The 16939-nt window shown below is 40.1% G+C and overlaps 1 protein-coding gene across 4 annotated transcripts in view; it reads left to right on the top strand.

The window, feature by feature from the left end:
* The window catches only part of SEPTIN10 (septin 10), a 49024-nt gene that overhangs the window by 8966 nt on the left and 23119 nt on the right, over positions 1 to 16939 (top strand). For all 4 annotated transcript variants that reach the window (XM_065580985.1, XM_008174304.4, XM_065580984.1 and 1 more), the window contains exons 3-4: positions 844 to 1039; positions 3942 to 4128. In XM_065580985.1, the coding sequence (XP_065437057.1) occupies positions 844 to 1039; positions 3942 to 4128 (383 nt within the window). The remainder of the gene's footprint in view (positions 1 to 843; positions 1040 to 3941; positions 4129 to 16939) is intronic.

The following is a 16939-nucleotide window of genomic DNA, read 5'->3' as shown; positions in this document are numbered from 1 at the left end:
CCCATAGGTAAAGTATTTCAGATAATAGAACCCAAGCCACTCCCAGGTCTATCAGTAGGAGACCTTGAAGCCTTTTTATACTTATTAATTTTCTGGCTGAATGTATTGGAGTTCTTTAGATGTACCAGCCAGACACATAACCATGCATCTTCCTAAAACCCAACACTGAACTGAGCAAGGGTATAAATAATCCACACCAACTCATAATTGTCCTTCACTTCCTCTCTGTCTATTAGCTGATGTGGTTGAAGAACAGACCTCCCTATATGCATGGAATAGCTAATCTTAAAACTTGTGTTAAATAGTGAAGATGGATAGCTGTGGTTTTAATACTGACTTAATGAAATAGTAGAGTTTTCTTGGTGTTAAGGTTTTCTCTCTTCCCCTGTCCCCCACTGATTTTTGGAATGCTGGTGCCTAGGCCACCACGGCAGGCCCATGTAAGCATGCTAAACAATCTTTATTCCTCATTTATAAGATACTAATCCTATTCTTGGATTTTAAGATTCTAGTGAGAGGCACAAAGGAATGCCCTTAGTGCTCAAAGGTGTGTTTTATTATTGTTTTCCCTTTGGAGTACTAGTAGGTGTGTGTGGACCATTGAAGGTTTGAGGGACCATTTAAGATAATGAGGTACTGGCAATTAATTTTTTTGTACAAAACACATTTACTGGTGCTTCTAAGGGTCAAAAAGAGGAATTTGCTCATATGTTTGGAGAAGCCAATTTACAGGTAATTTCTCTTTAAACTCTTTTAATGGGGCAATAACTATAGTAACACCTATTATGCTTTGTACAGATATATGCAAATGCAAACTTCTTACTTTTTCTTTTAATTTTTTAGGGGAGACTGGAATTGGAAAATCAACCTTGATAGATACTTTGTTTAACACCAGTTTTGATGACCGCGTATCAACACATTTTCAACCGAATGTAAGACTCAGAGCTCAGACGTATGAACTCCAGGAAAGCAATGTTCGATTGAAACTGACCATTGTAAATACAGTGGGATTTGGTGACCAGATAAACAAAGAAGATAGGTTAGTGTTTCCTCATGTGGTAAGAATTTCATTATGCAAAATAACCTTGGTCTTGAACTGTGGAGTCTGAGTAGACTTTTCAAGTTAGGTATGTGATTAAGAAAAATGTGTGGTACAAATTACATATGTACTCCAGATATTTAATTATACATTTTTCCACATAATTAATGGATTGTATTTTCTTCTTGTCAGACAAGTTATTTGAGAAATCAACGTTTACTCTGCCCTCATGTGCATATGCCTTTATAATGTGTTTCAAATTATATAAATAAAATATATAATAGTGCTGGGCATTTTTTGAACTTTTATATAATTATACAGATAGTAAGTTACAGTACAATATGTTCTCTACAGAGTTGTGCTTTTAAGTTTCAGTGGGATCTAAAAAAGAGTGTAAGTTGGAAGAAAAATCATCTGGATTTTTTAAATGTAGGTATATTTGAAGTTGAACAGCCTATTTAGAAGATGAAGCATTACACAGCAGGTGAATTGAGAGTTTTCTTTTCAGTCAATTAAGTTTGATGAATTTAAATATTCATAATTATTGAACTGATTTTCTTCAGACTTTTGTTGGAATGACCAGTACTATGAAGCATTTTTAATAATAATTTACATTATTTAAGACCCAAGTAGTGTTGGGCATGGATGAAGGTTGTGCATTCACTTCCAGAACATAAATTAACATTAAAGCTACGTTTAAGTCATGGACTGGTCACGGGCAGTAAACAAAAATTCATGGCCCGTGACCTGTCCATTACTTTTACTATATACCCCTGACTAAAACTTGGGGTGTCCTGGGGAGCCACGGGTGCTGGGGGAGGTTGGCTTGGGTGCTAGTGGGGTAGGGGATGGGGGGTGGTACGCGGCCTGGATCCCCACTGGTGATGGAGGGGGGGTGAGTAGCGATGCCTGGCCCAGGAACCCTGCTGGGGGAGGGGCATGGGGGGCAGGGCGATTAGGCTCCGTACCTGTCTCCGCACCGCCTCCTCGCCCCCAGCAGCAGCAGAGTTTGAGTGTGGAAGGGGGCAGAGGGTTGGGGCATAGGACAGCATGAGGCGGGTTCTGAGCGGCGCTTACCTGGGGGGCTCCCCGGAAGTGGTGACATCCCCCTCGCTAAGGTTCTAGGCAGAGGTGTGGCCAGGCAGCTCTGTGCAGTCAAGGAGGTCACGGAATCTGTGACCTCTATGACAAACTCGCAGCTTTAATTAACATTATAGCATAGGATACTAACGAAAGAGAGTTCTTGCTAGTGACTTGCCTATTCTTGCCCATTTCTTTGATGAACAATGTTTAGATGATAAAGAACAGGAGTACTTGTGGCACCTTAGAGACTAACAAATTTATTTGAGCATAAGCTTTTGTGGGCTACAGCCCACATCTTTGGATGCATATCTAGATGATAAAGAAAAATCTCAGGTACTGGTGTTAATGATACGCAGTTAAATATTTCATATTGCAAGCAAGGCTGTCTTCTACCTCTTTCAAATTCACTTTCCATGTAACCAGTGCCTTTGAAATTTCGCCTCCCATGCTTTCGTCTACACTGTATGCAGTAACAGATACTCAGGACCTGCTGCTCTTATGTATACAATAACATGTTTTGAAGATACATTATGGTCCTCTTGTAATTTGGATCATACAAAACAGGAAAAAGAATCTTTAAAATGTAGTTAAAATACAAATCAGATTCTCATTCTTTAGAGAATAATTTCCTGCTCTCTTACACACATTTACCAGTAATAAAGCTCCCCAAAACACAATACTGATCTCCAAAAGATGTGAAAATATCATAATTATGGACTGTATCAGTCACATGCTATTTATAGTGATAGTCTGTTATTTCCAAGATTGAGTTGTGAGACTACAGAAATTACAGAAGTCCATGAAATGGATCACTTAAGGATTTCAGTAAAAAGCATAGCTGATACACTCTGCTTTTCATCACCAATAGAGAAAAATTTAACTATCTTTAACCCATCCTGTGCTGCATTAGTTTCTCAAACTAGTATTCAGTAACTTTAGTTTTACATTGCGTAGACAGTTTGATCATTAGCCATACATTTAATGTCCTGTTCTAGTATATGACTTCTTGAGCTTCCAGTGTATGTAGTTGATATGTAAAGTGATATACTCCTGGGGGAATTCTGCACCAAAAAATTAAAAATTCTGCACACAATATTTTAAAATTCCGCAAAATTCTGCATGCCAAACATATGAGACTGAGATTTAACATGTCAGAGCACAATTTTATTTGTCAAAATAACATTACATAATCAAGCCAGTTTCAATTATTTTGGTAATTTATTTCAAAATAACTGTCAGCGGGTATGTCTGGAACAATACAGAGACACACAAAAATTCCCTCGGGAGTTAAAGAAACGCCTATGATAACCCAGTTGCTCTTTCTCTGCCCCCTTTCCTCCCTCCCTCCCCAGCCCAGCTGGGGGGCCAGACACTCACTACCCCCCTCCCCTCCCACCCCCAGCCCACCTGCGGCCCAGGGATCCAGAGGGAGAAACAGCCTGATGATCCGTCCCAGGCTTGTGTTGAGTTTCCTGCACACTGCCCTCTCTTTCCCTCAGGGCATTCTGGGAACTGCAGCTGCCAGGAACTCTCTAGTTCCCTCTCACCAGTAATGTCTTCTATGTGCAAGCTGGCCTCTGCTGAGTCCAATGGCCCCTAGTGATAGCTAGCAGCACTGCAGCCTATTTCTGTGGGGGAAAGGAAATTCTGCATGCACAACGTTAATTTCTGAAAATTCTGCATTGCTCAGTGGCACAGAATTCCTCAAGGAGTAAGTAATTGTATGCAGAAAAATATAACACGGATTCCCTTTTTTAGTCCCACTCTATCTGAGAGAAATTAATCTTTGGTTGCTAACACATCACATTTTTTCCCCCAGCTATCAGCCAATAGTGGATTACATAGATGCACAATTTGAGGCCTACCTCCAGGAAGAACTGAAAATTAAACGCTCCTTATACAACTACCATGACACTCGCATCCATGTCTGCCTCTATTTTATTTCACCTACAGGCCATTCCCTTAAAACGCTTGATTTGTTAACTATGAAGAATCTTGACAGCAAGGTAAGATTGTTTGAAACCAGTTTAAATGAATGAATTTGTAAAGATTCCTATTTCTTGCAACATCTTGCCTCTCTCTTACAATTCTTTATTTGTGGTCTTATTAATACTGTAACTTTTTAAAGTAAAGTCAACATATTATGTTGTCAAGAAATATCATGTCACTCATCGCTTTTTTTGTTTGCTCATTGAAAGGGATGAGGGAGACTTCTGCATTAGGCAAAGCTGAAAAAACATCTTAACAAAAATGAAAAATTCTGTGGCAGATTTCTTTGGACAAAATCTGTCTCTTTGGTGACAGGGCCCTTCTACCTTGGATTCCTTCAGTGTCTAATTCACCAGAGCAGTATTCCTGGAAGTCAATTGCTTCCATGTAGCCTGATCATAAACTGGGACAGGTTCCATAGCACTAGCCTCTTCTGCAACTCTTTTGCATCTGGTGTGTTTCCTTTTCTTTTTGAAAACTTTTCTTTTTCTGTAGCTCCTAGCTGGTGACTCTTGCTGCTGTTCTTATTGCATGTATCTCTTGATCCATATCCTGGGGAGATTATGCCTGAGGGATAACGCCCCTGCCATCTGGAATAGGGTCTGTGATTCGCTCTGGAATCCCTCTTCCTCAAAACCCCCTATTTGTCTCAGCACTGTAGATCCTCTTCAAGATATGTTTTATCCTTATGGTCCATTAGCTCGCTGGCCCTAGCGGTCAATGTGGGCTCACCAGCCTGGGATTCAGAAGATTGTTGTTACTATTGTTGTTTCTTTGTAATACTATAATGACTGGAGACACTAATCAGGGTTGGGAGCCCCACTGTGCTAAACACTACAGAATTTGGAAAAGACAGTCCCTCTCCCAAAGAACACTCAGTCTTATTTAAGACAAGATACAAGATGTGGGAGTCTGTCAGCCTAGGATGCTAGCTGACTGAACAGCTTGGACTGGAACTGCTCTGAAGATGTCCAGAAAACTCTGTTGGAAAGCAGATTTGTGTGGCTTTCCACTAGAAATCCCTCCTGTATGAAATGAAAGTGATTTTTCATTTGAGCAGGACAGACAGTGTCTAATCCTTGCTAGTTTTCTACTCCCTTTATTATGGGTTGCCTGCTGCACCTTAAACAGTCTGGGCTCACCTTTAGCTCAGTGAGAGTATACCTGCCAGTGACTTTGGCATTTTACCCAGTGGCACAGGACTCTTTTCATTTTACAGGGGAGAAATTTTTAAAAGGTCTGTCTTGTATATTTCCACCTCTTTGGTTTCTATTCCATAATGTGATTTAAATGTCGTGCTCGCCCAGTTAATAGAACCACGTTTTCACCTTGCATTTCACCTAGTGGTAATTGCATCAGTTCAACCTTAGGTATTCAGACACTAATGGCTGATTCACTGAATATGGTATTTCTTAAGGTGGTGTAACAACATGCCCTCCTCAAATTCCTATCAAAGGTGGTTTCTGATTTTAATTTAAACCAAACATTCTATCTACTGGTATTTTTCCTAATGCTCCATTCACTGCAAAAAGAGGCCAGACCACATTGTTTGGAAGTGAAGAGGATATTCACTATCTGAACAGGACTAAACTATACAATAAACCACTGGGATTCCTGGTAGCACACAGCGATATTTTTGGGAATTAGCTAGTTTCCACTCAGATTATCCAAGTGAATTAGATTCTATATACTTTCTTCCTATGAATTAGTGACTATTAAAATGATAGGTATTGGAGCACATTCATTCAGGTCTAAGGTGGCCTCTTCTGCTTATGTCAGTTGTTTCTGTCACTGAAATACGAAATACTGTTACCTGGAATTCACTCTGTACTTTTGTACAGAATTACTGACTGGATTTAGCTTCTAGATTAGATCTTCAATTTGGTAGAAGAATCCTACAGTCATTGTTCAAATGAGACCTCTCAATCCCCACTTGAGTTTAAGGATGAATTATTGCTCATCACAGAGTGGATATCAGTACAAGCAATCATCTTGGAGAACTGCAGTTATTGTAGTAAGGGAAACTAACAGTTTTTTAAACATTAAATGCTTTCAACTAGCTGGGTTGACTTTTTTTTTTAATTTGTATAGTAGAACAAGTTTTGATTCCAAATATTTTTCTTTAGAATGTGGGAATATGTAAACAAAGTCAATGCTAACACACCTTTCCTAGTAGTAGTCTTTCATTATATCTGTAAAGCATTTTGAGATAGATCTTGAAAAAGTACATCATCTTTCATACAAGCTATTATACGATGGATGGTTCACGCCAAGGATTAAATTGGTGATTGAAAGTAGTGTCTGATGCCTTTGGAACTCTCTGCCAGCACACCTAAAAATGCTGTAAAATGAATCATCCTTGTGTGTGTTCCTATAGCTGTGATTTCTTTGCAAGTACTATGTATGATGTAGTAGTCTGTCTTGTGAGCTATGAAAAGAGATTTGTGTGTTTCAATCATTAAGCAAGTAATCAATAAAGACAAATGCAAAGTACTCCTCTTAGGAAGGAACAATCAGTTGCACAAAATGGGAAATGACTGCCTAGGAAGGAGTACTGCAGAAAGAGATCTGTGGGTCGTAGTGGATCACAAGCTAAATATCAGTCAACAGTGTAACACTGTTGGGAAAAAAAAGCAAACATCATTCTGGGACGGATTAGCAGGACTGTTGTAAGCAAGAAGTAATTCTTCCGCTCTGTTCCACACTGATTAGGCCTCAGGTGGAGTATTGTGTCCAGTTCGGAGTGCCACATTTCAGAAAAGATGTGGACAAATTGGAGAAAGTCCAGAGAACAACAAAAATGATTAAAGGTCTAGAAAACATGACCTGTGAAGGAAGATTGGAGAAGAGAAGAATGAAGGGGGACATAATAGTTTTCATGCACATAAAAGGTTGTTACAAGGAGGAGGGAGGAAAAATTGTTCTCCTTAACCTCTGAGGATAGGACAAGAAGCAATGGGCTTAAATTGCAGCAAAGATGGTCTAGGTTGGACATTAGGAAAAGCTTCATAACTGTCAGTGTGGTTAAGCACTGAAATAAATTGCCTAGGGAGGTTGTGGAATTTGCATCATTGGAGATTTTTAAAAGCAGATTAGACAAACACCTGTCAGGGATGTTCTAGATAATACTTAGTCCTGCCATGCATGCAGGGGCATGGACTAGATGACCTCTCGAGGGCCCTTCCAGTCCTTGATTCTATTATTATATTTGCAGTTGGTAAGTGGCTTTGAACTTTATATCAACAACATATTTTAATGAGTTCTTATTTCATTTAGAAATAAATACCATTAAAAAATTTGAATATAAAGTGGATGGAAACTTTTTTTTATTTATGTACTCTTTTTGGCACAGAACCTCTAGAATTTAAGTGTACATGAATTTTCTAGCTGTTTGTACTGATCATAGCATGCAAATTCACTCATTTGTAATTTGAAGTAAGAAGTAATAATGTGGTAGGTTACAGCCAAGTTTTCACTTGTCTTCATATTCAGATGGTTTATCTAATGTTTTGAAGAAGCAGATATTTTCTTTGTTTTTTCATGCCAGCAGAGGATTTCTGACCAAGCACTTATATGAATTTAGCTTCTGATTCATTAGGGGTACTTTATAAAATGACAGAAAAACTTAATTCAAGAAATTGGTGATACTTTTTTATGGCAATTTTATAGACTTACAAACATTTTGAATTTTTTTTTAAAAATGTGTAAGCTTCTATGAGTTGGGTGCATATTTCTACCAGTGGTAGCTACAGTGTGAGGGGAGTCACAAGAGTTAAGCAGCCCAACTCAAGTTCAGGAAACCCAAAATGAACTGAGAGGAAAGAAATGTGGTTTAAAATTAGTTACACCCAGAATGATTCACCATTACCACACCCTTTGAGACAATTCAGTACACAAATGTATTTTTGCTTCATTTTTGCTAAAATATTGACAGGTCACTGTTAAGTGAGAGAAATGACATGTGGCTTGTTCTCACTTAATGTATTTGAAAGTTTGGCCTTCAGGATGTTCAGAACAGATTTACTATGGGAATAAGGAACTCATGGAGTTCAGTGTAGCAGAACATTTTGCTCCTTAAAATTAAGCAAAGATGATATATTTGAGGGTTCAGCACAAACACTGTTTTGGAGGTAACTGTATATAGTACACTAAGGCTTGGTCTACACTAAACCCCCAAATCGAACTAAGGTACGCAACTTCAGCTACGTGAATAACGTAGCTGAAGTCGATGTACCTTAGTTCGAACTTACCGCGGTCCAGACCCGGCAGGCAGGCTCCCCCGTCGACTCCGCGTACTCCTCGCGGCGAGCAGGATTACTGGAGTCGACGGGGAGCACTTCTGAGTTCGATTTATCGCGTCCAGATTAGACGCGATAAATCGAACCCAGAAGTTCGATTGCCTGCCGCCGAACCAGCGCGTAAGTATAGAGAAGCCCTTAAAATCACCTGCAAAATATGTGGCAGAAGTAAAAAGGCAAAGAAAGTCTTTGGAATTATGCATGGAGGTAAGGAATGTAATTCATCAAAAATACTTTGGCATTAGTGCAAGACATTACTGTGACTTACCTGAGTACAATCTAGACCAGTGGTGGGCAACCTGCGGGCCGCATGCAGCCCATTAGGGTAAGCTGATTGCGAGCTGTGAGGCATTTTGCAGAGGTTGACCGTCCACAGGCATGGCCCCCTGCAGCTCCCAGTGGCTGCAGTTCGCCGTTCCCGGCCAATGGGAGCTGTGGGAAGTGGTGGTCCGGCCCGCTAAAGTCTGGGGAAGAATGTTCCTTGCTCTTTTTTCCTCATTTGTTTGAGCTTCCTTTGTTTCCCTTCCTGCTTGATGAGTCTGTTTACTGCTTTAATGCAAATTAAGCAGAGCACACATTCTTTTGTTTAGGACAGACCCGGTTGCCAACTTCTGGCTGGAACATGTGTTGTTAACACCGTACAGTGGAATCTTAAACTTCACATACAGTGTTGTCTCACATATTTTACCAGGGGACAATAATGACCAGCAAATTGAGTTTTCAAATGATACCTTACAAAGTGTATTTTGTACAAAGATTATTACAATAGTGTGTACTGTGGAAATACAGGGGTACATTCTGTCACAATTACTAAAAAAAAGGCTTCATTTGGAACAGCACACTCACCATACAAAAATGGATATTGCAGAGACAAAACCAGGAGAAGACGATGAAAATTACTTTCATTTGATTTTTTAGAAGTTTTGATTTGATTAGCTAGACACATATTTGGTAGTATAAAACCATTGTGTTTCATACTTGAGATGTAAGACATTAGGCGGGAAAGGAACGAGTTGGTACCAACAAGCCTACAGTAGAACCTCAGAGTTATGAACACCTCGGGAATGGAGGTTGTAACGCTGAAATGTTTATAACTCTGAACAAAATGTTATGGTTCTTACAAAAGTTTACAACTGAACATTGAGCTTTGAAACTTTACTATGCAGAAGAAGAATGCAGCCATCTTAATTTAAATGAAACAAGCACAGAAACAGTTTCTTCCCTTGTCAAATTTTTTTTTAAACTTTCCCTTTATTTTTTTTAGTAGTTTACATTTAACACGGTACTGTGCTGTACAGTATTTGCTTTCTTTTTTTTTGTTTTTGGTCTCTCCTGCCTGATTGCATACTTCCAGTTCCAAATGAGGTGTGTGGTTGACCTGTCGGTTCGTAACTCTGGTGTTCGTAACTCCAAAGTCCTACTTTACATAAGATAACAATTAAGCTAATGCCTTGAAGATTATCCTTTATTATTGAAATCCCTGCATTTTGCACCAAACAGTGAGGGCGCTTAAGCCAGAAACCTACAGTTGCGGTTAGTTTTGGAAAATTGTGAGCTCTAAGGTTAGATTAATTTTTTTGTTTTGCTTTTCAAATTTTAAAGAGCCCATCAGTCTTTGAGTGCTGGCTATGGCCTGTAAGACATGGAAGTTCCTTACTTAATGGGTGGATGGAATGTGGAACAGTTTCTCAGGGAACATGGGAAACTTAAGGGGTACAGCCTTCAGTTAAACAGTCTTAATTAAATATGGATTGATCTGATGTAACTAAAAATATAATTCTGTAACACATCTCTGGATGTCCAGAACCGTGCCTTTTAAGGTACACCTCTACCCCGATATAATGCTGTCCTCAGGAGCCAAAGAATCTTACCGCGTTATAGGTGAAACCGCGTTATATTGAACTTGCTTTGATCTGCCGGAGCACGCAGCCCTGCCCACCCCAGAGTGCTGCTTTACCGCGTTATATTAGAATTTGTGTTATATTGGGTCACGTTATATTGGGGTAGAGGTGTATCTTTATTGCTGTTTATTAATTTGTACCCATGTATGGTTACAAGAAATATATTTTTTGAATAAAGCTACTAAAATTGCAAATAATAGAGTTTAGATAATCCTGACAAAAACAAGTGTTGCCTTAGCAGATAAATTAAGGTAAATATAACTGTATCCTGTTACATGCTTAATGTTGGAGTATTATTGCTTTAGCCTTGGACGCAGTGTATTTATAATGGTTTAAAGTAGACCTGTTTAACTATTATAGCAGTCTGTGCTGCTGATTGTTTTGTTAGTCTTATAGTTACTTCATCAGCAGTCGTTCTCTACCATACATTGTGCAAACAGTTCCTTGGTTTTGGGTGGGAGGCGGCCAGTACGTCTCTCGGTCCGCGCCGCTTCTAGCAGCTCCCATTGGTCTGGAGCAGCGAACCGCGGCCAGTGGGAGCCGCGATCGGCCGGACCTGCGGACGTGGCAGGTAAACAAACTGGCCCGGCCCACCAGGGGATTTCCCTACACAAGCGGCGTCCCAAATTTGGGAAACACTGCGCTAGAGACACCTTTATTTTGTTAAAACTTGTTGAAATGAACCAATGCTGATTATTTAATGCAACTGCATTTAAAAGAAAGTCTGACATAAACTATAACTGCTTATCTCATTCCTAAAGCTATAGGGAGAAAATAATCTACCTGGAACATCTCTAATATGATATTTTAGAGCCTAGATTATCAATATCAGCAGTGTTATATTGCTTTATCTTTACCTAGGAAAGTTGGTAATATATAGAAGTGATTCACAATAATTTAGGAAGCTTTTGTCTTTTCAGTCTCTCATTCTGTGTTTGAGGTTGTTTTTTGTGGACAATGTAAGCATTCTATAATCAGTTTATGAATTCCCTGTATTGAGAGATTTCACTATCTCTAGTATATTCAAAGGTAAGAAGTGTGGGTTTGTGTTCCCTGCTTGTTGTGGAGTAAATCTTCAGTCTTCTGTGGAATTAAAAAACAATTGTATATGAGCTTCTGAAAAAGTAGTTTGGACTTTGAAATAGATTTCTCTTACCTTGTCACGTACAAGGCGTGTGCACCATCTGTCCGTTACACACATTTTATTTTGGAGGAATTCTTGTCTCAATGGTCATAGGAAGATTAATGTTTGCAAAGATAGAAAGTGCTATCTTAGGTACTAAGTTATGGTAAAAATGTGATAGAATGATGATAAAAGAAATATAAAATGTTCCTGACATTTTCTTGTAGCTAGGGTAATGTACCTCCATGGAAACAGGTAATTGTTCTCATAGACTAAGTCCAGATCTTTTAAGTTTTTATGAGCTTCTTTTTAAGGAGTGCTTTGCTGCTGTTGTTTGTTTTTAACTTGGTTCTGCTGTATTATACTGGTGGGTTACTGCTGAGGGCTTCTATGCAAGTCCATCAGTCTAGTTCTTTGTGAACCTGCCTTGGGGGTATTGCTGATCCCATTGCTCCGTAGCAATCTTCAATGTAGCCTTGTGGGAGATCTCAAGAGGAGTCTCAAAGTTTGATCAACTTTGTGTGTTCGTTTGCTCATCTATGCATGTGCTCCCCCTTTTGCTGGTGCCTAAAGGCAATAAAAACAATCACTAGTAGGGGAGAAATGAGCATTTGTGTAAACTTGTGAAGTTAAGAAACTGGGAAATGGATCATTCTTTCTCAGGGCTAAATACTTCTCTGGGCTTCACTGGAAAGTCACGTGCTTTGCAAAAGACAAAATATTTTAGGCTAAAATTCTTTCTAACAGCAGGAACATGAACACACAGTATAAAAGTAATCAGAGGATTTGAAAGGACAGTTCACAGTACAAAACTACATCTGACTCAACATCTGCTGTTTGCTTTTGTGAAATGTATAATTGTTTGCTTGCTGATATAGGAGAAAGGTGGGTTTTAAAATAAAACAGGACATAACCATTACAAATATAGTCCAATGTGCTGCAGTCCTTTGATATATTTGATATATGTCATTCATCAAACTAGCTAGAGAGATAAAGGGTAACAAGAAAACATTCTATAAATACATTAGAAGCAAGAGGAAGACCAAGGACAGGGTAGGCCCGTTACAAAATGAGGGAGAAAAATAACAGAAAGTGTGGAAATGGCAGAGGTGCTTAATGACTTCTTTGTTTCGGTTTTCACCAAGACAGTTGGTGGTGATTGGATCTCTAACATAGTGAATGCCAGTGAAAATGAGGTAGGATCAGAAGAGGCTAAAATAGGGAAAGAACAAGTTAAAAATTACTTAGACAAATTAGATACCTTCAAGTCACCAGGGCCTGACAAAATGCATCCTAGAATACTCAAGGAGCTGAGTGAGGAGATATCTGAGCCATTAGTGATTATCTTTGAAAAGTCATGGAAGACGGGAGAGATTCTAGAAGACTAGAAAAGGGCAAATATAATGCCAATCTATAAAACTGGAAATAAGGACAACCTGGGGAATTACAGACCAATCAGCTTAATTTCTGTACCCGGAAAGATAATGGAGCAAATAATTAAGCAATCAATTTGCAAACATCTAGAAGAAAATAAGGTAATAAGTAACAGTCAGCATGGATTTGTCAATAACAAATCGTGTCAAACAACCTAATAGCTTTCTTTGACAGGGTAACAAGCCTTGTGGATAGGGGGAAGCAGTAGACTTGGCATATCTTGACTTTAGTAAAGCTTTTGATACTGTCTCACATGACCGTCTCATAAACAAACTAGGGAAATGCAACCTAGATGGAGCTACTATAAGGTGGGTGCAAAACTGGTTAGAAAACAGTACCCAGAGAGTAGTTATCAGTGGTTCACAGTCATGCTGGAAGGGTGGAACAAGTGGGGTCCTGCAGGGATCATTTCTGGGTCTGGTTCTGTTCAATATCTTCATCAATGATTTAGATAATGGCATAGAGAGTACATTATAAAGCTTGCAGCTGATACCAAGCTGGGAGGGGTTGCAAGTGCTTTGGAGGATAGGATTAAAATTCAAAATGATCTGGAGAAATGGTCTGAAGTAAATAGGATGAAATTCAATAAGGACAAATGTAAAGTACTCCACTTAGGAAGGAACAATTGGTTGCACACATACAAAATAGGAAATGACCGCCTAGGAAGGAGTACTGCGGAAAGGGATCTGGGGGTCATAGTGGGTCACAAGCTAAATATGAGTCGACAGTGTAACGCTGTTGCAAAAAAAGTGAACACCATTCAGGGATGTATTAGCAGGAGTGTTGTAAGCAAGACACGAGAAATAATTCTTCCACTCTACTCCGTGCTGATTAGGCCTCAATTGGAATATTGTGTCCAGTTCTGGTCGTCACATTTCAGGAACGTTGTGGACAAATTGAAGTCAAGAGAAGAGTGAAAAAAATGATTAAAGGTCTAGAAAACATGATTATGAGGGAAGATTGAAAAAATTGGATTTGCTTAATATGGAAAAGAGAAGATTGAGGGGGGGATATAATTACAGTTTTCAAGTATGCAAAAGGTTGTTACAAGAAGTAGGGAGAAGAATTGTTCTCCTTAACCTCTGAGGATAGGAGAAGAAGCAATGGGCTTAAATTGCAGCAGGGCAATTTAGATTGGACATTGGGAAAAACTTCCTGTCGGGGTGCGTAAGCACTGGAATAAATTGCCTAGGGAGTCTGTGGAATCTCCATCATTGGAGATTTTTAAGAGCAGGTTAGACAAACACCTGTCAGGGATGGTCTAGATAATACTTAGTCCTGGGGTAGGGGCTGGACTAGATGACCTCTCAAGATTTCTACCAGTCCTATGATTCTATGATTATTGAACGTATTTTGCTATTCTGAGGTTAGCTCTCTGTACTACTAAGTATTGTGGTCCCTCCAAACCCTCATAGGTCTTGCTGAGTAGGGTTTAAGACAACTCCATATTGGAAGAGGTGACCTGTCTCATAGAAGGAATACTTTCTATTTAGCAATGCCAGGATAGGGAACCAGTTATGGAGTGGTTCTGGCTTAATTGTCAGGCCAAATGCCCAACAAACTGGTTAACTACATCCACTGCCACAATGTGAAAGATACCTGCTACTCTTACATTATGAATTAATGTTTGCAGTGGTGGTGTAGCTGTGTTGGTCCCAGGATATACGGATATCAAGATGGGTGAGGTAATACTTTTTATTGGACCAACTTTTGTTGGTGAAAGAGACACGCTTTGGAGCTCCACAGAGCTCTTCACGTCACAGAACTCGAAAGCTTGTCTCTTTCATCAACAGAAGTTAGTTCAATAAAAAATATTACCTCACCCACCTTGTCTCTCTCATTATAAATTAATGGCCTTCAGAAGCCATACCTGCTGTGTTTTTTAAAAAGTGTGTGTGTGTAAGTAAATAATATGGAGCTGATAGCTCCAACTTATTAGGTTGCCCTACACTTCCCATTATAAAACTGTTTTTAGATGCTTTTACCTTTGCCAGACTTTAACGATGTGGGCTGAAATTTTGCATGCTGGGCATCTGCTTCAGGGTGTGTGTGTGTGTGTGTGAATGTGTGTGTGAGAGAGAGAGAGAGAGAGAGAACATTAGTCACAATGGGTCAGCTGGTTCTGAGAATGAGGCCAAGGAAAATTACATTTAGCACATGTTAAAAATACTGACAACCTTTTCTTTGAGAATCTCTAGCATCCCTATGCTTTGGAGCAGGGATTTGAAATTTAGCATGGGGTTGTTTTTTGTATCAAAAATTTGCTTTTTGTTTTCCTTGTGAAAATCTGCCCAAATTTAGCCAAGTGATAAAGCTTTGAAAGATTATAGTTTACACATGCTCAATAGAGACTTGCTTGAACTTGGTAGCTAAATTCTCCAAAGATTCCATCTATGCTGGTCATGCTGCAGCCTGCGGCTAAGCAGTACTTTCTTTGCAATTGCAGCTCTGGACTGCTGCAGGCTGGGCTGGGTCTGGGACCAGAAACTGAGAGCAGGGAGCCTCTCTCTCCTGTGCACTCCTTGACCCCCTTGCTGGCTCCCAGGCAACGTGGAGGAGAAAATTACCTCGTGTGAATGCAGAGAAAGAAGAGGTGGGACCTGAGAGGGAGTTGTTGTCTATAAGGGGAATGGGAGTGTGTGGGGACTGGGGACCATTGGGAAGACAGAGATCAGATAAGGAGTTGGGTGGCAGACTGGTACTATCTGGACAAGGAGGAGGAGACTGGAAACCAGTGGGGGGAAGGGGGCAAATATGATTGAGCCAGGGGGAGAACTGGGACTGGATGGCTGAAGAAACTGGGACAAGAATGTGAGGTGGACACTGAGATTAGAGGAGGAGCTAAGGGAGAGAGACTGGGACTACAAGCCGGGGGCTGGGGTGACTCCAGGCTGGTGGGATGAGATGAGGAGCTGAGAGAAGGAGAACTGGGACTTTCTGTGCAAGGAGACTGGTGTGGGGGAGACTGGAACTGGGTTGGAGAGTCCAGAGTCAAGGGCTTGTTGGGCAAGGAGACTGGGAATGGAATCAGAAATCTGAGGCATGGAGATTGGAACTAGCTAGATGGGAAGAATGGGACTGGGATGAAGAGCCAGAGGTGGGAAAGAGACAAGGACAGATTGGATGGTACATGGCAGAAGGGCCAAATTTGGGGGGAATGGATAAAAGAGCCAGTGCCCAATATAGTGCACTCTTCTCCTGAGCCTGGAATGGAACCCAAGATTCCCGAGTCTCACCATTACTATGCTGTTAGCAAACATCTTTGAAACTGACTGGCAAAATGTCCCATCTCTATTTAGTGCTGGTCCACATAGAAGATGACAACCTACTGTTGCTCTCGGTTACTCCATTAGCTCAAGTGGCTGAGGTCTGTGTGGTGGATCCAAAGAGTCCAAACTTGCTGATGTGGGTTTCAATGTGATGTCACATGATGGAGTTTGTTTATCCAATTTTTTATAAGAAATTATGTCAAAAATACCATAAGTTAAAAGCACATTGTTTGCAAAGTCAAGCTCTCAAAACTTAGGAAATGCCAGAGTTAAGGTTGCCTGTGCAGTCTTAATTTGTTCTCCCTTGTGCATATGTATTATGATTCAGACTATGATTTTGGCAGGAATGTTTTTAGTAAGTTTCACAGCAGAGGCGTGTGGAAAAACCAGTAAATCATGGAGAAATCACAAAATATAGTTTTCACTTTATCAGCATGTACAAGGGTATAATAGGGCTGCTAAAAAGTATGACCCAGTGGGGGTGTTGGAGAGCAAGCTAACCCCAAAGTGGCAGCGCCTGTCTTATAAGGGTGGGCCCAGCTCTGGGGGTTGTGACCTGGCGCACGGTGTCATAGTGCCACTTAAATTTGGCTCGTCTGATCCTCTGTCTTCATCTGTAGAAGGGCACATGAACCAGACATGAATTTCGCCATGACCCTGTGCATCAGGTCGTTAACATCACTCAGTCTGGGGGCCCAATCAAATGTGTTTTTTACAGCCATTTCCAGGATTTCACAATCTCTGTGACAAAATCACAACAATATCATATGCTAATTAGGATAGTCTCATTCAGTGCACAGAAC

Source organism: Chrysemys picta, chromosome 1 (genome assembly GCF_011386835.1).
Source record: "Chrysemys picta bellii isolate R12L10 chromosome 1, ASM1138683v2, whole genome shotgun sequence".
Classification (NCBI taxonomy): domain Eukaryota; kingdom Metazoa; phylum Chordata; order Testudines; family Emydidae; genus Chrysemys; species Chrysemys picta.
Note: the sequence above shows the minus strand (reverse complement) of the source record. Positions and strands in the feature narration are given on the sequence as shown.